At 43.8% G+C, this 26,458-nt stretch overlaps 1 protein-coding gene across 1 annotated transcript; it reads left to right on the top strand.

The window, feature by feature from the left end:
- The first annotated feature begins 726 nt into the window (after positions 1 to 726).
- LOC141513200 (C-type lectin domain family 18 member A-like) lies at positions 727 to 24,903 on the top strand. The gene is made up of 12 exons (XM_074222813.1): positions 727 to 1,120; positions 2,906 to 2,997; positions 9,554 to 9,787; positions 10,653 to 10,750; positions 11,321 to 11,442; positions 11,747 to 11,854; positions 17,732 to 17,824; positions 18,433 to 18,539; positions 20,642 to 20,771; positions 21,259 to 21,355; positions 23,585 to 23,676; positions 24,305 to 24,903. The coding sequence occupies exons 1-12, from the start codon at positions 1,003 to 1,005 to the stop codon at positions 24,340 to 24,342; spliced, it is 1,329 nt and encodes a 442-aa protein (XP_074078914.1). The 5' UTR covers positions 727 to 1,002; the 3' UTR covers positions 24,343 to 24,903.
- The last annotated feature ends 1,555 nt before the right edge of the window (positions 24,904 to 26,458 follow it).

Raw genomic sequence — 26,458 nt, 5'->3', positions numbered from 1 at the left:
CCTGAGTTCAAATCCGGCCTCAGACACTTAGTAATGACCTAGCTGTGTGGCCTTGGGCAAGTCATGTAACCCCATTGCCTTGCAAAAATATATATATAAAAAAAGAATGGATCAATTGACCCAATCCATGGCCTGGTTTTTCTCTTTTTGGAGAAAAGTTTAGATTCAATGAATACTGAGGCAGCCCCTCTGCTCCTCCTCTCTGATCTCCTTTGGCACCAGTACAATCCTGACCCTGCTCCTCTCTGCTCCATTCTCCTTTTATTATCACCTCCTCCCACTCTCATTCCCTTCTCAGCTCTCCCAGGAGCTGGGTCCTCCCAGCCTTGTGAGGGGAGCTGCCTGCCCTTTCAGATGGCACGGTGTGCTGTTACCTTCTGCCCATGTTTAATTCATGGCAAGGTTGAGTGAGCTCCCTGGGAAAGAGAAGAATTCCCCTGGGGTCTTGCCCAGTCCTTCCAACCTCCCAACATAACCGGTCTACCTAATCCCCAATATTCTTTTCTTTGACTTGGGGGGGAGTTGGGGGGTGCCCCCTGGCAGGAGTTGGTGAATGGACTCAGATGCCTAACAGGCACCCCCTAGTCCCCTAGCCACCCTCTCATTAATCGGCTGTCTTGGAATGTCTTCCAGCCAATCAACAGGGACCTCCAGGACTCCCCAGCATTCTAACAGCCCTCCAGTGATTAGCAGGGGCCGGGTCAGTGCACACTGGGCTGACTGGACAGAGAGCTTTTCCACAGACTCTGTCTGTCTCGATTTTGCCTCTCTCCTTTCAAGAAGCCAACAACCGTTTGGACAGAGTGATTACTCAACAGAGTCTCTCCCTTTTGTCTCTCCCTGCCCAGCCCAGACTGTCTAAAGTTTTGAATAGATGTGAGTACTTGGGAACCAGCTCTGGGAAAGGAGACAAGAGAAGAGCTTGGAGCCCCAGTGACTCCCAGTGCCTGCTCTGCCCAGCCTATATCCACTTATCCAGAGCCCAAGTGGGAGCTGCCCCACATGCAAGGACCATGGGGGTTGTGCCACAGGCTTCTGACCTTGCTCCTGACTTTCCTTCACTTTATATGGGCAGAAATCCAAACGCCCCAACTACAGAAGGATGTTCCTCTCTATCAAGGTAATGGGAATTGGGGAGAAGGGAGGTATGGAAACTGTGGAAGTCTGGGCTGTGGAGGAAGAGGCAGGAGATGTCCCAAGCCCCATAGGATAAGATTTAGGGACCACAGAGAACCCCCTCTTCTTCCCAGGGTAGGGGTCTGATCCCTGAGGGACCACTTCACCGAATTTCCCAGAAGGAGACAATGGTAAAGATGAGCATTGAATGATCAGTGGAGGTTGGGGGCTAGAGGGTCCAAAATGGATCAGGACAGAATGGTAACCATGTTCCGAGTGCCTGTTCCTGTGGTTTCTTGAGCCTGGAGGAACTTCAATCAATTCCAAGGCTGGGATTGATTCAATTTAACTTTCTAACCTGAATTGAACAACCAAGAGACCAGGACAGAGCTCAGGGTTCAAGGGGAGAAAAGTACAGGCAGTGACCATCCAACCGGGGGCTGAGGATTTAGCTTCGAGGACCCCACTCCCTTGTTATGGGCTGTCTCCACACTTTCTTCAGGTGGAAGATGATGATCCAAAAGGAGAAAAACCAAGCCATGAGTTGGTTTAATCGATCCATTCATTCTTTAAAGTTAGGTTATTTAGTTTCCAAATAGTTTTAAGTCTCCCTCCCCATGGTCTTTTATTTTATTTTAGTTTTTTGTTTTGCAAGGCAATGGGGTTAAAGTGACTTGCCAAGGTCACCCAATTAGGCAATTATTAAGTGTCTGAGGCTGGTTTTGAACTCAGGTCCTCCTGACTCCAGGGCTGGTGCTCTATTCACTGTGCCACCTAGCTGTCCCCCCCCCATTGCCCTTTATTGCATGTGATTTTTATTGCATCATGATCTGAAAAGGATGCATTTAATATTTCTGTCTTTGTGCATTTGATGATGAAGTTTTTTGAGTTGGCAGAGAGCTAGAAACATTTGAGACCAGTTAGCCCACCTCCTCTTCCATTTTACATGGCTCAAAGGTTAAGTGACTTGCTCAAAGCCAAGGGGGTGGCAAAGCCAGGATTCAAACACACTTTAATTACAGTATTTTTCCCCCATTTGAAACTTGCCAAGAAATAGACAGCCAGAGTTATGCAAACTACATGCAAATCAGATTCCACTAAATGCAAATTGTGGGGGTTTGGGGGATTTCATGTATTCACACGTTGAGTCCTATTAATCTCCAAACATTCCTACCATCTCCCAGGGTCTGCTGTTTGGATTCCTCATCTTCCCTGCTTCCTAGAGTGTTCCTAGGGAGCCTCCCTGGTCCAAGTGTAGGCTGGGAGGAGGGGTGGGGAGTGGTCCTGAGAATCCCACCTCATTTTAGCTGTGTATCCTTCGGACTTCCAAGGAGGAGTCATTTGGCATCTCTTTCTTCCTGCCTATGGGGTCTCCAGTAGACAGTCTTTGGAGGCTTTCCTATTTTCTTTCATCTCATTCCTTAAATCCTTGGGGATGATGATCCTTGATTTCTTGTGATCATTCCCCTCTACCATCCTTTTAGTGGTCCCTAAGAAAGAAAAGCCCTTGCAGCCTCAGCCCCTGGCCCCCCTCTCTGTCTCTGTCTGTCTCTGTCCCTTTGTGTCCTGCTTCCCCACCCCTTCCTCCTCCCCGTCTCCCCCTTCCCCATCACCATGGAGATCTGCTTACCTCCTGTTGCAATCTGGGAGACAAGAGTCGAGGCCCTACTGCTCCAGGAGACCCGCTGGGCTCTGGGCTTTTGAATTGGCCTCCCTGCATCCTTGACTGACTGTGGTCTGTCTGTCTGTGTGTCTGTGTGTCCATTTGCTCCGCCGCTGCTCATCCCAGCTTTGAGCTTGAAGGAAAGTTTCTTGCTTCTTGCCCTACACAACAGACTTCGGAGCAAGGTCCACCCGCCAGCTGCCAACATGCAGAGGATGGTGAGTTGTCAGAATAATAATATTAATTATAATAGCTTGCATTTCCATAGCCAGGTCCTGGATTAATGTTATTTGTGTGATAGCATGTATTCGAATTCACACTATTTAAAGTTATGATTCTATAAAATACGGCTATTGGTTCTGACCCAATGCAAATCAATAGGCAGCAGAAATTCAAGCAATGCAACAACTTGCCTTCCACTTATTTACACTAATTAGGATGTGGCTATTTTCATCTCACAATTATGAGTCTGCCTTCCCCATCCAGCCCCACTCTCCCTAACTTCTGGGATTGAATAGGGAAGGTCTGGGAAAAGGACAGTGAGGAGGACCCAAGGTGTTGCAAAATAGAACCTTAGCATGAAGAAAGGCTAAAGAGATTCAGAGTGTTTTCTGGTAAAGAGAAGGCTCAGTTCTGTTCCATTCAACCAGCATTTAGATAATTAGCTCAACAGCTGGCTAAGTGATGGAGGGGAAGTGGAAATTTAGGTAAAACAGAGCATCTGAGCTGGGGGAATTTATGGTCTAGGAAAGATAATCTCCTCTGTCCACAAGCATTTATTGAGCTACCATATGAGGTGCTGAACTTACAAGGAAAAAACAAAACAAAATTTTTGTTTTTAAAGATCTTTTATTCTAAGAAGAAAAGATAACTTGTGCTTAGAGAAATATATGCATACACATATGTCCACATGTACAATATGTGGATGTGTGTATTATAAAAATATACTCTCTATATAATAAACATAAATTTTATATGTATATATAATATAGACAATATATAATATGCTATATACTATATATTATATATGAATAATAATGTAAGCAAAATGAATGCAAGATAATTTGGGGAGGGAGTGCATCAGGAGCTGAACTGGGTGATCATGAAGCCATGGTGCTTAACTGACTAGCTTCAAATCATTTCTCCTGCCTCTAGGCCATTGGCTTTTTTTTTTTTTTGACATACAGTAGATACTTAATGTTTACTGAATGAATAATAAATATAAAATATTGTCTGAGGGTATTGCAGGGGGCCAACAGAAACTATGTGAGGTCTGACAGAGGTGAGGGTGACTTTGGAATCTGTCTGTGCCTCTTGTTCCCCATTTAAACATAGGGTGTAGACAGTCTTTAATTGGACTGAGGCTGGGCTGGCACTGAAGCAGACAGTTTTCCAAGGAGGACTGCTGAACTTGTTACTGAGGGAGCATAGGGTTCTCCTCTCCTGGGGTGCGGGGGGGAGTTATGGTGAGTCCCTTGGTTGGCCTGTCTGCCCCAGTCCTTCTGGAGTTGGTGGGGAGTGGAGGAGGGCCTCAGCCCACCTCCTGGGGCCCTGGGCAGTGAGTGGGCTGGTGGTCCTGGCCAAGATATGCCAGTCAGGAGGCCAAATGTGGTCCTGGAGGGAGCCAGGTTCTTTCTCTGTGCTCTGGGAGGGTGATGGAGATGATGCAGGGCTTTGCTAGAGGCTTGGCCTAGGGTCCCAGGATGGCTTCTCTCTCTCCCTGCTCCGGGTGGCTGAGCTCTCCGTGCTTAGCCCCAGGCCTCATGCTTCGCTGATCCTGTCAGAATTAGTTCCAGCTAGGGGGGATTGTGTGTGTGTGTGTGTGTGTGTGTGTGTGTGTGTGTGTGTGTGTGTGTGTGTGTGTGTGTGTGTGTGTGTGTGTGTGTGTGTGCGCGCGTGTGTGTGTGTGTGTGTGTGTGTGTGTGTGTGTGTGTGTGTGTGTGTGTGTGTGTGTGTGTGTGTGTGTGTGTGTGTGCTCACTCTCAGGAGAACTGAATCCTTCCTGCCCCTGTAGCAAATAAAAATAGCTAGCATTTATATAACTCGGTTTTAAGGTTGACAAGGCATTGCATATGTATTATCTCATTTGATCCTCACAACACCCCTTCTCAGATATCATCGCCTCTCTCGAAACAGAGGAAGGCCTGGACAAACTAAGACCTATGGGTAGGTATGGGAGAGAGAGAGAGAGAGAGAGAGAGAGAGAGAGAGAGAGAGAGAGAGAGAGAGAGAGAGAGAATCTCTACATGGGGATTATATCTATAAGTCCAGGGAGGAAGTTGTGACAAGGTCTTTGGGTAAGACTGACTTCTTGAGGTGCCCTTCCTGAATAAATTATCCTGGGACTTCTCATATGATCCTAAAACCCCCATTATTTGTCTCTCTTGGCCCGCACTTGGCTCCAGGGATGGGGTATCAGTAAGTGATAAAGGCAAGGCTGGTTCAGTGGGCCAGGGACTTTACTTGGGGAATAATGGAGGAGTCTAGTCACTGCAAACAACCCGGGGAGGGCTTGGGCAAGAGTACTGGGGTAGCTGAGTCTATCTCCTGCATCAGCCAGAAACTTCTGGAGTGGAGGCATCCCCACAGTTTCATCTCCCTCTTTATTCTTTCTTTGGAAGATTTCCTAAGAGAGTCTGGGCTCCCAGCCTGAGGTTTTTTCCCTGCTACGAGGTCTGGGAAGGAAGAGACTACATACTGCTGATTTCCCCTGCACCTGGAGAACTTCCAATTTCAGATGAGGGAAAACTGTAGGCAAGGGTACCTGGACCCCACCCTGGCTTGCTCCTGGGGGAGATGCCCAGAGAAGGTATCATCCTCCAGGCTCTAGTCCCAAAGAGACCAGAATGAGTAAAGGCAGAGGCATGGGTTCTCCAAAGCCCCAGGGTTCTTGCTCGTGGGCCCCGGTGCAATGGAGTGTTGGGGAGCTCCCAAAGGGTGGGAGGGGTTCTCCCTGGCCGCTTCCCTGGAGAGTGAGCATTCAAAGTCATCATCCAGCTGGCTGGTTCAGCCCCCAGCTGTGGAGGCTGGGAGACAGGCCATAAATGCCTTCCCAGCTCAGCAATGACCTTGAATGCCTGGAGGTGAAGTTCCCAGGAGGTGGGGGTGGGAGAATCCTGTCTCCTTTGTTCCCAGGTCTCCTCTCCCTTCCCTGTCGCTAAACTCACTTGCGCCTCCTCCACGGATGTAGCCCCACGATTAGGGTCACTGCCAAGGTCAAAGTACCTGGAGCTGTCCAAGGTAGACGGTATCCACTGCAATTCCCTCTATAGTTTAGAAACTTATCAGAGACTTTGCTGCAAAGACTTTTCCCCCCTCAAGTTTCCTTATTTTATTCTTATTTTACCTGCATTGATTTTGATCACTTTTGGGGATAAATTTTTAATTTATATAATCAAAATTATACTCTTTATTTTCTGTGAATTTCTCTGCTACATTTGGTCATGAATTCTTCCTCTATCCATAGATCTTCCAGGTAATTTCAACTTTCTGCTAATTTGCTTATGTTGTTATCCTTTTTGTCTAAACGATGCAGCCATTTTGAGCTTATCTTGGCATACGCTGTGAGATGCTGGTCTAAACCTACCTGTAGGTCGGTAGTTTGTCCAAGCCTTCCTCTGGTTCGAGGTTTAGACCAGCATCTCACAGTGTATACTGTGAGTATATAATGAATAGTAAGTTTTTATTTTAATATTTATTGAGGTAAGAACTCGCTATTTAATTAAAAATTATACTCATTTGCTTCTACCTATAGGGTAATCTGTTCTGCTGATCAATCTATTTCTTATCCAGCACCAAATAGTTTTGATGATTACAGTTTTGTAGTATACATTGAGATTGAATACTAGTGGATTATTTATTTTATCATTTAAAAAATTGGTTCCTTTAATATTTTTCTCTTTTTGTTCCTCCAACTGAGTTTTATTTTTTTCTAATTCTGTAAAACAATTCTTTAAGGGAAGTTTGACTGGCATGGTTCTGAAAAGGTAAATTAATTTAGGAAATGTACCTTTTATTATGTTGGCCCATACAAAATTAATATTTCTCTGATTATTTAAAAGATGTCTTTATTTGTCTTGGCAAATAGATTCCAAAGTATTTTATGCTAACTGTAGCTATCTTAAAAGCTACTTCTCTTCCTAATTTTTTCTGCTGGATATTGTTGATAATGTACAGAAATATGGCTGATTTGATGGGTTAACTTTATGTCTTGCAGCTTGGTTGAAATTTGTCATTGTTTTGATGAATTTTTTTAGTTGACTCTCTAGGGTTCTCTATGTAATTCATCTTATCATTTGCCAAAAATCATACACTAAATAAAAATTATTTTAAACTGAGTCAATGCCAAATAAAACGAACATTTTCATAGTCGAAGTAGAATAGAAAATGGGAATTGCACATGAATGTGGGACTATTTATACAGCTGGTTTTTCTTTTTAAATGTAGGACAAGCTCTAAGACTATTTTCCTAAACCTCCATTCAAAATGGCAGGTGGGGTCCTCATAAGGATTTTACTACTTCTCTCCCTCTAAGTGTCTCTGATTTGAAAAAGGTATTTTCTTTTCTTTTTTTTTTAAATTTAGGGTCATTTTTTCTTAATATAAATATTTTTATTTGTTTTCCAATTATATACAATAGTAGGTTCTTTCTATCATTTTTTGTAATGTCTTGAATTTTACAATTTTTTCCTCCAACATTGCTTCCCTCCTCCCCAGAAGGCAGACTGATAATCTTTACATTTTTCCATCCTTTACATTGCTCAAAATTGAATGTGTTGAGAGAAAAATCATATCTTTAAGGAAAAAATATAATATAAGAGATAGCAAAATTACATAATACATAGGATAACTTTTTTTTTAATTGAAGGTAATAGTCTTTGGTCTTTGTTTAAATGACACAATTCTTTCTTTGGATTCAGATGGTATTCTCCATCACAGATACCCTAAAATTGTCCCTGACTGCTGAGTCCATTAAAGTTGATCATCACCCCCTGTTGCTGTTAGGGTGTACAATGTTCTTCTGGTTCTGCTCATCTTGCATCAGTTCATACAAGTCTTCTAGGCTTCTCTAAATTCCCATCCCTCCTGATTTCTAATAGAACAATAGTGTTCCATAACGTATATATACCACAACTTGCTAAGCCATTCCCCAATTGATGGATATTCACTTGAATTCCAATTATTTGCCACCACAAACAGAATGCTATGAATATTGTTGTACAAGTGATGTTTTTACCCTTGAAAAAGGTATTTTTCTAATGCTTTTGATGCACAGGCTCCTAAAAGGGCGTTTCTCCATTGATTATCAATTGATATCAACTGGCTATTTACTAAAGTGGTATAGTAAGAATAGTTAGTATAAAATATCCCCCCAAAAGTCTGGGATATACTTTCTAGTAAATGTATACAGAATCCAAGGGAAAATGGGTTCAAACTTCAGTAGTGGAGCCTTCTTGATGTTCATCTTTAGACAGGCACTATGCTAAATACTAGAATGAGTCATTGCTTTGAGGGTCAGTACAAAGTTTCATAGATGGTAATAAGGATTTTTTTATCCTGTTATTGCTTGCCCAGACACTGTCACAGTCATTTCAGAATCACAATAAGAAATCAGGAAGAAGCCCTAAAGATCATCTAGTGCTTATTTTATTTTATTTATCACTCTGCAAAGTTCAAAGGAGTCCTGATCATTTTCACTGGTTAAGGGGCTACCAAGAACACCAGAACTTCATTGTGTGACCTTGGAAGCTAGCTTTTCAAGGAATAAAGGACATAACTCTAAGACACCCAGTATGAAATTCACTCTCAAACCAGAATTGAACTCAGGTCCTCCTGACTCTAGGGCTGGTGCTCCATCCACTGTGCCACCTAGCCACCCCTCAGATTAACTTTTAAAAACAAATTCAGTTGTGTGTGTTGGCAGGGATGAAGCTGCCATCTGGTTCCTGTTTTAATTTATGATCCTTACTAGTTGCTAATCTGAGTTGTCACTAAAATCCAAGTACAGTCGCTGCCCCCTGAATTTGGATATTGATGTAAATGCAAAAGGCATCAAAAAACATATTCATTTTTAAATACTTTCATTTTAATGAAAATTTATAAATAAAATGAATTTCTGCTTCACCTTAGTTGTGGTCCTGCTTGGAGGACTCAGCCTCTCAGGGTCTTTATTTTCCATGTACTTCTTAGGGGACATGAACCCTTTCTTCTCAACTATCTTATGGAAGCAGTGGTGTGTGTGTGTGTGTGTGTGTGTGTGTGTGTGTGTGTGTGTGTGTGGTAGTTGGGGGTGGGGGTGTGAAGGTGTAAGATCAATGAGGAATAATTATCATTTTTGTTCAAGCAGGAACATTAGCCTGGGAGAGGAGAAAAAAGTCTATCTCCAGATGCTTACAAAGCAGAAGCTGAATTAATTAAATTTAATTATTTTAATTAATTCAATTGAATTAATTAAAGCTAGCTTAAAAGGTTCAGGGGTTTTGTGATATATGGTAACTCAATTCTGGAAGTGGATCCAAGGTATGTGGTCTATGGGGAATGTGACACAGATGTAGATTTGTGATCTTTTCTAGTGGAACAGTAATCCTGCTGAGACCCTGAGCTCTGTGCAACCTGAATGGGTTGACAGGGAGAGTCTGGGAGCTGTACCCCATGCCTATATGCCCCCTCCTTTGGTCCCAATGTACACACGTGTAACACACACACACATACACACACACAGAGGAACTCAAAGGGGCCTGCTGACTGAGTCCTCTGCCTCTGTTTCTCCTTCAGGACTGGAGTGATCAGCTGGCCAGGCTGGCCCAGGAGCAGGCAGCCCGCTGCTCAGCCCAGGTCCTGCTCCCTGCCCAGATCCAGGCCCTGCAGGTGGGCTGGAATGTACAGCTCCTACCCTCTGGGGTCACTTCCTTCACTGATGTGATCACCTCATGGTTTCGAGAGGGACAATGGTATACCCACTCAGCTGCTCAGTGTGCCAGCAACATGACCTGTGCTCATTACACGCAGGTAGGTGCTCACTTGGGACCCAGGAACCTGGGAGTCACAAATGTAGTGACTATCCCAAAGCCATACAGATAAAATTTTAAGCCAGATCTGAATTCAGAATCTTTGCTCTTTACACTTCATTGTCTCTTATTGATGGGAAGGTTTTTAAATAATAAATAATTCTAACAATAAGAGGCAGGTCAACAGATAGATAGTTGGGCCAGGAGTCAAGAAGTCTTGAGTTCAAATCCAGCTCATTTTACAGATAAGGAAACCAAGGCAAACTAGGTTCAGTGATTTGCCCAGGATTGTGACACAGTCAGATCTGAACTCAGATCCTCCTGACTCCAGGGCTGGTCCTCTTCCCACTGTACCACCTAGTCTACCAGGTCTTACTTCCATGACTTTGAACAAGTCACTATAACTCAATAAACTTTAGTTTCCTCATCAATAAAATGGAAAAGCTGGACTAGAACATCACTGATATCTCTTCCAACTCTAAATTCATGCTGTGCAGAGTACCCTGGTCCTCCTAGCCCCTCATGTTCCCTACCTACCTGCCTGGGACACCCCATACTGCCTTCACTACCCTTTGCTGTCCCTGTCTTCCTTCACATTTCAACTTGAGACTCATTAAGTTCCCTCAGAAAGTTTTCCCAGACAAGCTCTTCTGAAATCTGTGTGTTGTGGATGGGGGGGGGATGTGGAAATTGAGATATATTCTTCTTTCTGATTGCTTCAGTATGGTCCTCAATTTGAAAGAACCTCATCATGTCTTCTGGAGGGGTGGAGGTGGTTTGGGACATGCCAAGAAGGGGCAGACAATGTGGGAGAGAATGGACCATATCCATTGACTCTAAGTCTGGACCTCCTCTTTTTCCTGCAGCTTGTGTGGGCCACTTCAAGCCATCTGGGATGTGGGAAACACCTGTGCACTATAGGCCTCATGGAGATGGAGGCATTTGCTTGTGCCTATTCTCCTGGGTAAGATCCCCCCATATCTGGATCTGGGGGGAGGGAATTGTTCAGCTCACATTCATCCTTCTGGGACTCGCCATCAGACAAAGGGAATTTACCTTTTTGCACTAGTTGTTGGTGGGGAGGAGTGGAGGGGTCAACCCATAATGAATGCTTCCAATTTGTCCCCCATTCACCCATCTGAGTCACCAGACCTTTCAGAGCATCATAGAATTAGACATTGAAGGGCCCTCACCCATCAGTCTGGTGAAGCTCATGGATCCCTTCTTAGAGTTCTGTTTTTTAAATGATAAAATAAAATACAAAGGATTGCAAAGGGAACCAATCATATCAAAATATAATTGAAATATTTTTAAAACAAATCTATAGACCCTTGGAAATTGATCAGTAGGACTCCAGGTTAAGTGAGGATCCTTGATTCCAGCCCAATCTTCTCATTTTACTTGAGGAAATTGGGTTTCAGACCTAGTTAATGGCTTGATCGTGCTTATATGTATGGCACATGGTACATGGTAGATAGATCAGAGATTAAATAACCTTTTCAACACCACTGAGTCACTGTGTTTTCTCATTCAGGGGAAACTGGGAGATGAATGGAAAGACTATTGTCCCTTACAAAAAAGGGGCCTGGTGCTCACTCTGTACTGCTGGTGTCTCAGGCTGTTTCAAAGCCTGGGATCATGGTGGTGGGCTCTGTGGTGAGTGTTCCCCCAGTTCTCTTTTTCACTCTCTTCTGTTTCCTCGCTTGTGTCTTCATAGACAGGTATTTCTGGTATATTTTCCTGCTGAACCAGAGAAGGTTAAAATTTCTGAATGGAAGTGATGTGTGGGGGTGATGTATATTCTGATGAGTAGTCAATGATTTCTACTCTTGTTCTTCCTCCATTGCTTTCGTGATGCCATTAGCCCTTAGAATTGTCATCATGAAAATACTGGCATCTTTAGAGTTGGCCTGGCCTGGTGGGGTTGTACCCATTCATTCCCTGTGTCCTCTCTGAACAGAGGTACCTAGAAACCCGTGTCGGATGAGTTGCCGGAACAACGGACGTCTCAATGTCAGCACCTGTCACTGTGACTGCCCCCCAGGTTATACTGGCAGATACTGCCAAGGTGAGGAGTGTCCTTAATGTCTGTGGGTAGTACAGAGTCTGGAATGAACAAAGATGGGGGGCACAGGGAGCCTAGGACTCAATGAACATGGGGCATCTATGGCAAGTAGCATGCTGGCATAGGAGCCAAAGCAACTCAGCAATTTGTAACAGCTAGATATGGGACACAAAGACAAAAGGAAAAGTGGTTCCTGCTCTTGAGGAACTTCCAAACTGGCAGAATGCAATATGTATACAAAAGAGAGATTAGAGAGACATACACACAGAGACAGACAAAGAGAGGGGGACAGGGAAAGAGACACAGACACAAAGGGAGAGACAGAAATAGAAAAAGAGAAGGGAGAGACAGAGATAGATAGATAGAGATAGAGAGAGAAGGAAGGATAGAAAGAGGGAGGGATGAAAAGACAAATTAGATGAATAAAAAGAGTAAGGAAGAGAAAGGCAGTTATACTGAGGAACAAAGAGAGAAGAGGAAGGGAGAGGAGAGAGAGAGAAAGAGAAGGGATAGAGAGAGAGAGAGAGAAGGATGAAAGGAAGGACGGACAGACAGAGTAGGAGGTGGGATGGGAGGAGAGAGGGAGAGAGAGAGAGAGAGAGAGAGAGAGAGAGAGAGAGAGAGAGAGAGAGACAGAGAGAGACAGAGAGAGACAGAGAGAGAGACATAGAGAGAGACAAAGAAACACGAAGATGATAACTAAGATGATCAGGATAGGCTTCACAGAGGAGAGCACTGAGATCAGCCTTAAAGGAAGTTAAGAATTATTAGAGATGAAGATTATCAAATTCTCTCTAAGGAAATAGAGTTGTAATTAGATTTTTTTCATTTGGGGCAAAAACAGAGGGTTTCTTCCTCTTCTTCCTTTCTTTTTCTTCTTTCCTTCTTCCTTTTTCTCTTTCTTTCTTTCTTCTTTCTTCTTTGATTTTTTTTGGAAATGGCATTATCACAGAGGAAAGTCTGACTCCTGAACAAACCAGGAAGCAGGGAGGTCCAGTTCTGTGGGGGCCTGGAGAGACAGATAGACCCAGGGGAAGAAGGGCATAGGGACAGGTCCCCTGAGGGTGGGCTCTGTGCTGTCTGTGCGTTGATCAATCCTCTTAGGAATGCTCAGAGACAGTGGTCACCATGAAGAGGATGCAAATCTTCCCAGGAAGGAACCCTAAAGTAACTCCTCCAGATTAGTTTTAAAGTATTGATTCCTGATTTCTCGTAAATTCATCAATCTCCCTGAATTCTATTCTTTGTCTGAAGGATTTGTTCGCCTCAGAGAGTTTTCTTATCTTTTTCCATCTGGCCAATTCTGCTTTTTTTTTTTTTTTTTTTTTTTAGATTTTTTGCAAGGCAATGGGGTTAAGTGGCTTGCCAAAGGCCACACAGCTAGGTAATAATATATTAAGTGTCTGAGACCAGATTTGAACCCAGGTACTCCTGACTCCAAGGCCGGTGCTTTATCCACTGTGCCACCTAGCCACCTCCCAATTCTGCTTTTTAAAGCATTCTTCTCCTCAATAACTTCTTGAACTGTTTTATCCATTTGACCTAAGCTGGTTTTTAGCATGCTATTTTCTTCAGCATTTTTTTGGATTTCTTTGACTAAGCTGCTGACTTCATTTTCATGTTTTTCCTGCATCTCATTTCTTTTCCCAGTTTTTCTTCTAACTCCCTCATTTGATTTTCAAAGTCTTTTTTGAGCTCTGTCATAGCCTGAGTCCAATTTCTGTTTTTTCTTGGAGTCTTTAGATGCAGGAGTTTGTGCTTCTTCATCCTCAGACCCAGTGTTTTGATCCTTCTTGGGCTCACAGGCAAAATATTTCTCAATGGTGGTCCTCTTTTTTCTCTGCTTGCTCATTTTCCCAGCTTTAGCCTGTTTTGGGGGTGCTTCCTGAGCTTTTGGGACACTCCCACAAGGATCTCAGTGTGTGAGGCTCTGTCCTCCCTCGTGGTCTGTGAATGACTAATATGCGTCCCCTCTGCCACAGGGCTGAGGTGGGGGGGGGCCCTGCTGTTCTATGGGGGGGCCTAGACTGCGATCAGGATCTGGATGTGGTCAGAAGCCCAGAGTCCTGTTCCAGGGGCAGAGTTCTGCAGTCTCTCTCTTCACTCCCCTCCCTAGGTTCAATGGGCTCATGCCCTGGGGGCTCCTGCTTACCGGCTCTACCTGCTTCTGTTTCCTGGATCTGGACTGCCTTGGCCAAGCTGCTTGCTGTGTGCCCTGAGGGCTGGGCTCCATGTGCTTGCTCTGGCAGAGGTCCCACAGCTGTTCCCCCAATTCGTGCCCGGTGTTCCCCGGGGCGTAAGCCAGGAAACTCCCCTGCTGCTGTGAGCCACGGCTTCCAGTGCCCTGGGGCTGCCTCAGGGAGGCTGAAGTTCTTTCGCTCTGGCAGGCCACCCCTCCGACCCCTGGGGAGCAGAGCCTTTCTGCTCTTTTCCAGGTTACCTTGAGTAGGAGAACTGCCTCGCTGGGTCCCTCTGTGGGTTCTGTCTCTCTAAAATTTAGCTAGAGTCCTTAGTTTCGAAGATTTATAAGAGAGTGCCTAAGACACGATTTGCTCTTGTTGCCATCTTGGCTCTGCCTCCACCCACTCTAGCCCAATAATTTTTAAATGATCTCTTCTGGATCTGTTTTCAAAGTCAGTTGTTTTTCCAATGAGACATTTCACATTTTCTTCTAATTTTTGATTTTTTGATATCGTTTTATTTCTTCCTGAGTTCTCACAAAATCATCAGCTTCCTTTAGTTCCATCCTGCATTTCAAGAAATTATTTTCTTCTGAGAGTTATTTTATCTCCTTTTTCAGCTGGCCAGTTCTGCTTTTTTAGACATTCTTCTCCTCATTTGCCTTTTGTGTTGCTTTATCCATTTAGCCTAAACTGGTTTTTAATATGTTATTTTCTTCAGTATTTTTTGTATTTCTTTCACCAAGTTGCTGACTTGGTTTTCATGATTTATCTGTATTGCTCTCATTTCTCCTCCAAATTTTTCCTCTACCTCCCTTAATTGCTTTTCAAAGTCTTTTTTGGGCTCATTCATAGCCTGAGCCCATTTTTCTATTTCCCCTGGAGATTTTAGATACAGAAGTTTCGATTTTGTAGTCATCTGAGTATGCATTTCAGTCCTCCATGGGACCAAAGTAATTTTCTATGGTCAGATTCTTCTTTTTCTGTTGTTTGCTCATCTCCTTAGCCTGTGACTGATTTACTGCACTCCCAAGGCTTTGGAGGATTTTGGGGACACCCCACAGGGACCTTAATTCCTCCAAGGTCTTATGAGAGGCTCTGACTGCTCTCTTGCCTGTGTTCAGACCCTCCCCTCTGTCCTGGAGCTGTGAAGATGGTCCCTGCTCAGCTATAGTGATGTTGTGGGAGCCCAGACTGCAACCTGGATCTGAGTGTGGGCAAACAGATGAGTCCTGCCCCAGGGAGAGCAGAGAGACCTCTGCAGTCTCCCCCAAGCTCTGCCAACTCCCACTGCAGGTTCTTACTGCAGGGCTGCTCTGAACCTGGAGCTCTGCTCCACATTCACTCTGATGCGGCAGAGTTCTCTCACCACCTCTTCCAGCTGTCCCCCAGATCCCTGGGCCAACAGATCTGGAAACCACCCCTTCTGACATGGACCCAGGCACCCAGCCCAGCTGCACTGCAGTTTTTTCCAACCCCCAGTCCCAGTGGAACAGATCTTTCCTGCAAAACTTCTAAGTTGTCTTGAACTGGGAAATTGCATCACTCAGTCTTTCTCTAGTCTTTCTAGCCCCTCTAAATTTTGGCTTGAATCATAATTTGACAGCTTTTGGAGTTTTTTGGGGAACAAGTTTCTGGGAATTCCTTCCTTCACACTGCCATCTTGGCTCTGCCCTTCCCCTTAGGGTTATTTTGATAGCTATGTGGACAAAAGAAACTAGAGGCAGGAAGTCCAATTAGAATACTTTTGCTATAGTCCAGGCAAGAGCCAAAAATTTGGAGTGGATTGGAAAGGTTTTGTGGAGGTAGAATTAATTAAACTTGTCAAATAAGAAGGGTGAGAGAGGGAAGCATCAAGAATGGGTGACTGGGAAAAAAAAGAATGGGTGACTGGAAAGATGGTGGTGTCTTTGGAAGAAAAAAGCAACCTTGGTGACAGGAAAGGTTTGGGTTCAAGATTATGAAAGTTCTGTTTGGGGCATGTTGAGTTGGAGATATACATGTTGACATAGAAATGCCTTGCAGGCAGTTGGCTGTGCAGAGCTAGCATTCAATCTATCAGTAAATGTTTATTAAATGCCTATCGTGTACTTGGTAAGCAGCCAGGTAATGCAGTAGACAGAGTTCCAGGCCTAGAGTCAGGAAGACTCATCTTCCTGAGTTCAAATCAGACCTTAGAGATTTACTAATTGTGTAAACTTGGGCAAGTCACTTAGACTCAGTTTCCTCAACTGTAAAATGAGCTGGAGAAGAAAATAGCAAATTGTCTAGTGTCTGTCTAATACAAGAAGACCCCAAATGTGGACACAAAGAGCAGAATGTGACTAAAAATACTATGTACTATGCTAAGCACTGGCGATACAATAAAAAAACAGTGCTTGCCCTCAAGGAGCTTAATATCTAATGGGGGAAACAAGATGAAAACAAACATAAATAGAACAAACTATATATAGGATAAATAGGAAACAGCAGAGGGATAACACTAGAATTGATTTTCAATAGAGAGCAGAGATTAAGGTTGGATATAGGAGTCATTTGTATGGATGGGATAATTATTAAATTATTATTTAATAATTGTACAAGTACTGGACCTTGAAATCTAGTTCAAATCTGCTTTAGACATTTATTTGTGCTGTTATCCCTGAGAACATCTGTCCACCTCTATTTCTTTACGTCTCTTGGAGTTGTTATAAGAATTAAATGAGATATTTGTTAAGAATTTTGCTAACCTTAAAGTGACAGCTAATGTGATTATTATAAGAGAAAAATGTCTAGGACAAAACATAGAAAACCTCCCTTGATCAGAAGGTGGGATTGTAGATAATGATCCAACAAAGACCAAGAAGGGGTAGCCAGATAGGTAGGAGAAAGACCAAGGGAGAGAAGCATCATGGAAGCCAAGGGAGGAGAGGGTATTCAGGAGGAAACAGTTGTTATACATTTTCAAATGAAGATAAAAGTCAAAAAGAATGACAACTGAGGAAAGGCAGTTGGATTTATCAGTGGTTACTTTGAAGAAGAGAAGTTTCGGTTTGGGGGTAGAGCAGACAGCTAGGCTGGAAGAGATTGAGAAATGAGTGGGAGATGAGGAAGGGGGCGAGGGGCAGGGAGAGAAAGACACTACGTTGAAATGGACAATTCAGCACCTGGGACAACTACCACCCTAGGCGAGCAATAGGAAGCCAGGGATAAGCAGAAGGAAATGAGCCTCACATTCGCTTTGCCGTTCATGATGTGAAAATTATTTGAGAAGTAATTAAGATGAATTCAGTTGCATTGGAGGGAAGAATTAATTACTCAGGTGTCTCAGAGTAGGAAGATACTCGTCAAGGTCATAGGATCCCATGCTTGCTTTTTACCAAAGAGGCTTCCTTCCCACACAGCCACTAGGCAGGAAGACAGAGCCATACTCACCTCAGAGTTGGATGCTGGCCCCCATACCCTTCACTAACCTTGCCCTGTGTTTGAGGGATCCCCTTCCCTCATTTCCTTCTAGTCTGACTGAGGAGGAAAGCAGGTCTTGAATTTTTGCCTCCTCCTTCCAGCCTGGGAGGGATATGGCTCAGGGAAGTAATGAGATTAGACTCTTTGACATAAACAAAAGGTTGTTCCACGAGTATCGGATCTCTGGGGGCAGGGGTGGAAGTGGGGAACTGGCCTGGGTCAGGGACAGCTTACTCATGCTCCTGGTGCTTGACAGTGCGCTGCAGTGTCCGATGTCAACATGGCCAGTTTCGGGCAGAGGAGTGCTCCTGTCTCTGTGATGTTGGTTATGGTGGAGCTGAGTGTGCAAGTGAGTATGGCTTTCCAGATCTTTCTCTCTAAAGCCAGGTCAAACCTGGGGCTTTGGGTTCTCTCTCAGACCTCAAGGAAGGCAGGCCTTGCCTGCTGAGCTTGCCAGGACTCTGTGTTTGAAGCTTCCTGAGCATGGGGACAAGGTTCCCTTTCCAGCCGCATTAATGCCTTTCTCCCCTTTTCCCACCTAGTGGGAGTCCTTGGCTCTCCATCTTCTATCTCCTTGCTTTACATTTTCTCTTCACTTCTTTGTCAGAGAATTCTTTTCTTCCTTCAAGACTCCATTCAGCTATCACCTTCTACATGAACCTTTTCCCGAATCCTCCTCTCCCTCCCAAACAACTTCATATTTATTTTGTATTTATTATTCTTTGTGTACTGAAACAAGGACATGGTATCTCCCTGGATAGAATGGAAACTCCTTGAGGGTAAGGATTGTTCCAGTTTTGTCTCTGTAACCCCAGAACTTGCCATGATGCTGGACATATAGGAATTATTGAATATTTGTCAGTTGACTGATACAGCCCTCAGAGCAACCCAGGTCCTCCTTGTCCTGACCTCATGTCAAGGCATATGGACATCCAAGGGTCCACATTCTTCTCTCAGTCAAGGTCCAGTTCCCCTTCCATGCCTGTGATCTCTGGATAGATGGCAGTTGCTTCATGATCTCCCCTGAAGCAGACACCTACTATGGAGCCAAGAGTAAATGTCAGGTGAAACTCTCGTTCCTGAGGTCCTCTGGGGTGGGAGTTGGATCCTGGGGCCCTAGTGAAAGGGAGGGAGGCAAAATATCTCTTACAGAGTGGACACTTAGTAAATATTTTGTGAATGTGAGTCCTCTGGGGAGAAGCTGAAGTCTCTACACTGGCTGATGTCATAAAAGGAAGCCCCAAGAAAATGAGCAACAATCCCTTTGGGGTGATGGGAGGATCTTCTCCAATGCTGGAACATATTCAAGTGTTACTGTCTATATGAATGGAGTTTCTTAGGCTAGGATGTGGTGTAAGGGAACCACAATGATACAGGGGAAAGAAGACTAGTTCTGGAGTCTTTGAGAACCTAGATTGAGACTTAGTTCCCTCAATTACTATATATGACAGAGGGGCGGCTAGGTGGCGTAGTGGATAAAGCATCAGCCTTGGAGTCAGGAGAACCTGGGTTCAAATCTGACCTCAGACACTTAATAATGACCTAGCTGTGTGGCCTTGGGCAAGCCACTTAACCCCATTTGCCTTGCAAAAAAAAAACCTAAAAAAAATTACTATATGTGTCATGCTAGACAAGTTACTTAACCTCTTTGTCTGAGTTTTTTCAACCATAAAATGGAGATAATAGCACTTTGAAGGGTTATTATGAAGATCAAATGACATACAATATGTAAAGTGCTTATCATAGTCCACATTTTAAAAATGCCTATTCAGTTCCCCTTATTCTTGTGATAACCAGTCCCAGAGGGGGAGACATTGAAGAGGCTACTTTAGTTTGGTCAATTGTCAATCAGCTTTTAGGAGATTTGGGAAGAAATGAGTGACTGCAGAAGCAACTTCTGATCTTAAAGAATTCAACAGTTACATAGAAGAGAAACTGTCTAACTCAATTTAATTCAACCAAAATTAATTATTACATGGCAGACATTTTGCCAAATGCTAGCATTACAAAGGCCAATCAGTCCTTGCCCTGGAGAAGCTGACATTTTCCCTGGAAATTGGTGCTCGGATTGCACAATTATGTTGAGTAGATTGGGGGGTTGAATTGAAAGGATGAAAAAATAGACAATTTAAAGGAGTAGAGATAGAGAGAGAAAAGACACTCACTAGGTTATTGTGTGTTGCCTACTGGTATCTAAGTTAAGGAGACTCTTGGGTGACAGGAGGAAGACTTTTTTCTTACATTTTAATTAGAAGAGAATATAAAAGAAAATTTAGCTTCATGGAAAATGGAAAGAACTGGAAGTCCTAAAGATGGTGCCATGGGAAGGATGGCAAGGCCCAGGGGTATTTAATTAACCTCAATAGATCAGACCATAGTTCTGAGAGACTACAGGGCCTGGCAAAACCTGGAGGACTTTAGGAGGCAATGGCAGGGAATTAGGTGTCTTGGTGGTCCTTCAAATCATTGAGAGGAATGAAATTGTTGACTCCCATCCCATCCAAACAATGATTAGTCAAGCAACCTGGATGCAGAACAGGGAGTGGAACCCCCAGTGGTGAAGGGCATGTTGGATATATAGTTCATCCTTACTGGCTACTTGGTCCCAGGGTTCCTCCTGAAGCTTTGTTCAGGGGTAACATCTTACTACTACTAATAGTAGTATCCAACATTTAAATGGAGCTTTACATTCTACATAGTTCCCTACAAATATTATCTCATTTGATCTTCTGAACAATCACCAGAGATAGGTATGTTATTATTTTTATTTTATAGATGAAGAAGCAGAGACAGATAGAAGTTCACTGGTTTGTCCAAGGTGGCTCAGTTACCAAGAGACTGAGCAAGATTTGAATTCAGGTCTTCTTGACTCCAAGTCTAGCACTGTGCCACATAGTTGGGGAAATTCACTGAGATTTTCTTTTTTTTGGCAAGGCATTGGGGGTTAAGTGACTTGCTCAAGGTCACATACCTAGGTAATAAGTGTCTGAGGCCAAATTTGAACTCAGGCCTTCCTGACTCCAAGACTGGTGCTCTATCCACTGTGCCACCTAGCTGCCCCCAGAGGGTGGATAATGGGGTCTCTTGGGGTCTTTCTGAGGAGAAGCCCAGATGCCTTGGGTTCCCCTGGTAAGATGATACCAGTGACAGGGCTAATGACATATAGGAGAAAGGTGGAATGCTGGCTCAGATTGAGAATCAAAAAGTTCAGGACATCCTCGCCTTCTACCTGGGACGCCTGGAAACTACCAACGAGGTGACAGATGTTGACTTTGAGACCAGGAACTTCTGGATTGGTGAGCATGGTGACTGGAAATGATGGAGTAGGAATAGAGCTCTGGAGAATCCCCAGAACCGCCCCCCCGCCCCCCACTTCCAGAGCTCAGGGAAGGTTCTATAGGCAGATTTAGGGATCTTGGAATAGGGAATCAGGGAAGATTTAGAGCCATTTTAGGAATCTGACCAACTGTTGAGGAGAAGAAATGCCTTCCACACAAGATCAGGAAGGCTGACAGAGGGTACAAAGCGTGTATATGTTTGGGATGGGGAACCTATGGATGTTGAGCGGGAGATATTGAGAGGCTTTGACACAAGAAATGGTCCTCTGTGGGCAAGAGCCCTCCAATAAAGACATGCAGAGAACAGTGAAGTTAAAGGGAAGCATGGGGCCCATAGATTCAAGGCACTGGGGCAGTCCCTTCTAATCCTGCCCTTCACTATTGATTAGCAACCCCAAGAGTGACAGATGGTGAACCTGACCTGATGGTGTTGTCTTGTCTTTAGGACTGACCTACAAGACATCCAAGGACTCTTTCCGTTGGGCTACGGGAGAGCGTTACTCCTTCACCAGTTTTGCTTTTGGCCAGCCAGACAACCAGGGGTGAGAATGCATGGGGTAGGGGGAGTAGGGCATGCTGGTAAATATTTAACAACTCACCAGGGGGAAAAAAATGTGTATGTGTACATACATATTTATGTATTTTTTTTAAGTTTTTGCAAGGCAATGGGGTTAAGTGGGCTCCAAGGCCACACAACTAGGTCATTACTAAGTGTCTGAGGGCGGATTTGAACTCAGGTACTCCTGACTCCAGGGCCTGTGCTCTATCTACTGCACCACCTAGCTGCCCCATATGTATGTATTTTTTTAAAATTATTCTACATTTAGTTCTTGATTCATTGATGTTTTGAAAACTTATATATTAAGTTAATAAAGTTATTAAGAAAGTAATGAGGGGGTGGCTAGGTGGCTAGGTGGATAAAGCGCCAGCCCTGGAGTCAGGAGTACCTGGATTCAAATCCAGTCTCAGACACTTAATAATGACCTAGCTGTGTGGCCTTGGGCAAGCCACTTAACCCCCTTTGCCTTGCAAAAACCTAAAAAAAAAAAAAGTAATGAAGTAAATGTTAATAATGCTGATTAAACTTAAAAGTGTGTTGTGGGTATATATATTATATATGTTATATATTATAGATGTCATATAATATTTAAGTTTTATAGTTTTACATGTTTCTTATTAAATTTAAAAGTATGTCCAGATATATATCACATTAATAAATGTTATGATATACATTATATATTAACACACAATATACATACACCCATGGACACATATGTGATATATAGTACATAAATTTAAAAATTTAATCTGCCTCATTAACATTTCTTTCATCACTTTCTCAAGTCTAGACAATCAACAAAACAAATCAAGAGCTAATGTGTAGGGTAATTTCAAAGGGGGTAAATGCCCACCTTGATCATGAATTAACTCCTATAAGGAGGGTTGTCCCAGGGCCAGAGGCCAATGGATGGTGACTAAAATCTGTCCTGTCTTTGTGCGGCCTTGCCCTTTCGCCATCAGGTAACTGACCAATATTACTGCTGAGATGTATATATAATATATAGTCCCTGCCCTCTGAGAGTTCTCTTTTTAACTGGAAAACAAGACAGGAAAATGGGAAACAATTAGAAAATGAGACAAAATAATATTTAATTCAACTCGATTCAAAAAATGTTAATTATGTGGAAGGCTCTGAGCAAAAATGAAGGACTTTACTTTTTCTTGGACATATATCTCCAAAATACCAGCCCCATGGGGAGGTTGGAAAGGCTTCCAAGAGATTCCAAGTCTTGAAGGCAGATCAGAATTTGGGGGGTAGAGGGGAGTGGAGAGACAGAAATGAGGGAGAGGGCCCTCTGAGCACAGGAAACTCTGTGAACTTTAGAGTCCGAAGAAGGGGGAGTTAGATCTGGATCAGAAGGTGGAACTGGTGTATGGTAGATATGTACCGAGTGCCTGCTCCAGGTCTAGATTTATGCTTGGGACCACCCATCTCCAAACTTGCCTGACATCATCATCTGGGGGCCTGACAGTCGGGGGTGGGGAGAAAGTTGGCAGAACAGAAATCATCTATAGGGGTCTCAAGATCCTTATCCCCAACCTGGCTTCCTCTCTGAGTTCACATTCCCAAATGCCTTTTCCTCTTTAGAATATTAGCTCCTTGAGGGAAAAGATTGTGCTTTTCCCTTTCTTTGAATCCTTAGAATATATTAATACCTTAATAAATATCTGCCCTTGGGCATTCCCTTGGGCACAGGGTCTTGGATCTAATAGCTGGCTATTTCTACTTGGAAATATACAGAGCCCTTATATACACCTTATCTCATTTGATTCCTTTGGTTTCTCTTAGTTTGGCACCTCTTTCCCTATAAGGCTGGAGGAAGTATCATTAGCTTGGGAGAACAGAAGCACTTTTGTTGCCTTAAATTTTTTTGGTAACTTCTTTTTATAAAATGGGTGAGGATTGTTTCTTGAATCCTCTGAAATAGTTTTGAATGGGGTTGTGGGGTGGGAGGCTAGAAACAGGAACAAAAAACTATTTGTTGGGGGGGGGATGGAGACTTTCAGTGATTAGCAGGGGTCTTCCATCCATGATCCAGTGTTGGCTAGCCCTATGGGTCTTGGGAGGGGCAGCATCTTCTACATTGTTGACAATTTAATCCACAGTAGATCCATAAACTAAGAGTTGGGGCTGTTCCCTACTCCCCCAATCTCTACCCTGATCACTCTCCATAGGATGATTCTCACTTCTCCTTGCCTGGACTCTACAGGTTTGGGAATTGTGTGGAGCTGCAGGCATCTGCTGCCTTCAACTGGAATGACCAGCGTTGCAAAACCCGAAACCGTTATATTTGCCAGTTTGGTGAGTGGTCCCTGGTGTCCCCTCCCCCTTTTCCCATTCCACCCCAGCCCAGATCTCACAGTTCTAGCCTATCCCTCTCCCAGCCTTCATTCATTGGGGGCAGGGATACCAAGCAATGACTTCCCGGCTTGGCTCCCTCTCTTGCCTCTTGTCCCCCCTCTACCTCCTTCCTCCCTGGACTGATCTTGAAATTCCTTCCTGGACCTTCCTGCTGATTCTCACTGTGAAGGCTCTTTTGGGTAGACAGCTCTGTTCCCTTGGTTCTTCTTTGGTCTCTAGATTTAGCAGGGTTATGGGCGGTGGAAGAATCCCTAGCTCAGTTCCATGACTAGTCACTGTCCTGGACTGACAATCTGAAATGATTCTATTATGAGAATATGAAGCATCAGTAGCAGGTAAAAGTGGCAGTCTGGGGGCAACATTGGGGACACCAGAACAAGGTAATGTCCTTGCAGGAGGGTCACCATCTCCCCCTTCCTAGATCCCCTTCCTAGATTCCCCCCAGGATGTATCTTTCCCATTGTGTACCTCTCAATGCACCCTGCCATTTGGCCTGGTCTGGTTGAAATGGGCTGCCCAAGGGAGGTCCGATTGGATCCTTGACACTTGGTTCTGGGGTCTTTTACAGCCCAGGAGCACATTTCCCAGTGGGACTTGGAACCCTGAGGTGGGAACTCCTATCAACTCTGCCAGCCTCCAGCCCTCCTTCCCCTGTCCCAAGTCCTTAACACCTATCTGGAAGATGATTAGGGATCAAGGACACCCCTCCCCCCGACATCTGCTGAGCTCATCTGGCATTTCTGCATCTTTATAGAAGAGTGATGGAGCCCAGGGAATGAGGCAGAAGACTCACTGACCATGAAGGAAGGGATGGATGTTAGGGTTCAATGAAGCAGGTAGAGGGAAGTAACCATTAGAGAGGCCCTTGAGTCACTAATCACCCCACCTCACAGTACCCTCTTAAACACAGGGTAGGAGAATTTCTGGGTCTTGCTCCTAAAGCTTTCTGCTGTGGCATCCTAAGTGTCAGACCCAACGGAGGCCTTGCTAAAAGGATCCACCTCAAACATCAGCATTGCCCCTAGCAGGAAGCATAGGCAGGGAGACCCCTCCCAACCTACTCTGTGGGTAGATAATGAGTCTTGTATTAGGCAAAAAACATAACAAACAGCATCTTTGGGCTCTTAGAATGTACTTTGAGAAGGAATAAACTAATTTATGCCTTAACTTGGTGGTGTTTTCTCTGCTCTTGAGGCTCCCTTTTCTCCTGGTTTGAAGAGTAGAATCGTTTTAGAATTGACCAATGTCTCCCCAGGCTTTGGAATGGGGCCCCTTTCTTCTCTTCCACATTCATACCTGTACCCACACAACTGGAGGAGTCACTAGGGAGTTAAGGGAGAAATGTCGGAACTGTTCAAGATGGGGATATCCCAGTTCAATGGTAATGACAACATCAGCAGCATCAGAAAAGTCTCTCCAAGCTCTCCAGCAGCAGCAGCAGGAGAGAGAGGGAGAGAGGGAGAGAGAGAGAGAGAGAGAGAGAGAGAGAGAGAGAGAGAGAGAGAGAGAGAGAGAGAGAGAGAATGACCTCCCTTGGGTAGTCACTGTGAAGTCCCTTCTTTCAATGATACATTTAAATTTATAAGAATACAAGAGTGCAAAGGAAATCAAGTTATATGAGAAGTATTTTTCCATTCAGGTTCATAGACACCCTGAAATCTATTAGCAGACCCAGGCTAAGAATCTTTGCTTTTGAACGGGGAATGACCTTAGAGAGTGTACAATTCAGTTGTTTACAGCTGAAGAAACTTAGTGCAGAATGGTTAAGACTCAACTAGCAACGAACTTTGACATCAGGTCCTCTGATGCCAAAGGAAGCGCACTTGGCTTACATCTAGTGACTCTGGGTTTTAATTCTGACTCTGCCATTCACTACCTATGTGATCTTGGGTAAGTCATTTAATCAATTGATACCCTTTTGTTAAAAATAACAACCACCACTGGCACAACAAAAACTACCATAAAAGCCAGACAAGGCTCTGGAAATACAAAGACAAAAATGAAAAAGAGGTGCTGTGTCCTCGCAGAGTCTATATATTCAGCTAGGGGAGACAACATGTAATCATAATCATAATTATAAATGTGAGGTAATTGGTAAAGGGAAGGCACCAGAAGCTCAGATGAAGCCAGGCCTGGAGCAGGTAGTAGGAACTGAGCTTTTGGGGAAGCTAGAGACTGTAAGAGAAGCAAGGGGGAAGAAAGTATTCTAGGTCAGTGCAAAGGTATGATGTAGATTATGTGTGAAGAACAACAAGCACTTATTTTAATTTTTAAATATTTAATTTTTTTATTTTTCCAACTACATGCAATGGTAGTTTTCCACACTCATTTATTGGCAGGGTTTTGAGTTTCACATTTTTCTTCCTTCCTCCCTTCTCTTCCCCCTCCCTCTGACAGAGAGCAATCTAATATAAGCTTTCTATGTAAAAGCATGCTAAAATAGATCCAAATGAATTATGTTGTGAAAGAAGAATCAAATCACAGCGGGAAAAAATTAGAGGGAAAGACAATATAATACATAAGACAACTTTTAAAAATTGAAGCTAGTAAGCTGTGGTCTGCATTTCAACTCCATTAACCTCCTCAGGATGGTATTTTCCTTTACAAATGTTTTAGAATCGGCTGATCATCGTACTGCTGAAAGGAACAAATCTCTCATTGATGATCCTCACCCAATGAACTACAAGCATTTATTAATAGCCTACTATATACCTTGATATAC

Source organism: Macrotis lagotis, chromosome 1, assembly GCF_037893015.1.
Source record: "Macrotis lagotis isolate mMagLag1 chromosome 1, bilby.v1.9.chrom.fasta, whole genome shotgun sequence".
In the NCBI taxonomy this organism is placed as follows: domain Eukaryota; kingdom Metazoa; phylum Chordata; class Mammalia; order Peramelemorphia; family Peramelidae; genus Macrotis; species Macrotis lagotis.
The sequence above is the reverse complement of the archived record's forward strand: the minus strand, read 5'-3'. Positions and strand labels throughout refer to the sequence as shown.

Excerpts from the sequence above, each read along its gene's own strand:
- LOC141513200 (XM_074222813.1), top strand. The coding sequence starts at position 1,003 with ATGCAAGGACCATGGGGGTTGTGCCACAGGCTTCTGACCTTGCTCCTG. Across the intron at positions 9,788-10,652 it reads CCTGTGCTCATTACACGCAG|CTTGTGTGGGCCACTTCAAG; the intron begins GTAGGTGCTCAC and ends TTTTTCCTGCAG. Across the intron at positions 20,772-21,258 it reads GACCAGGAACTTCTGGATTG|GACTGACCTACAAGACATCC; the intron begins GTGAGCATGGTG and ends TCTTGTCTTTAG.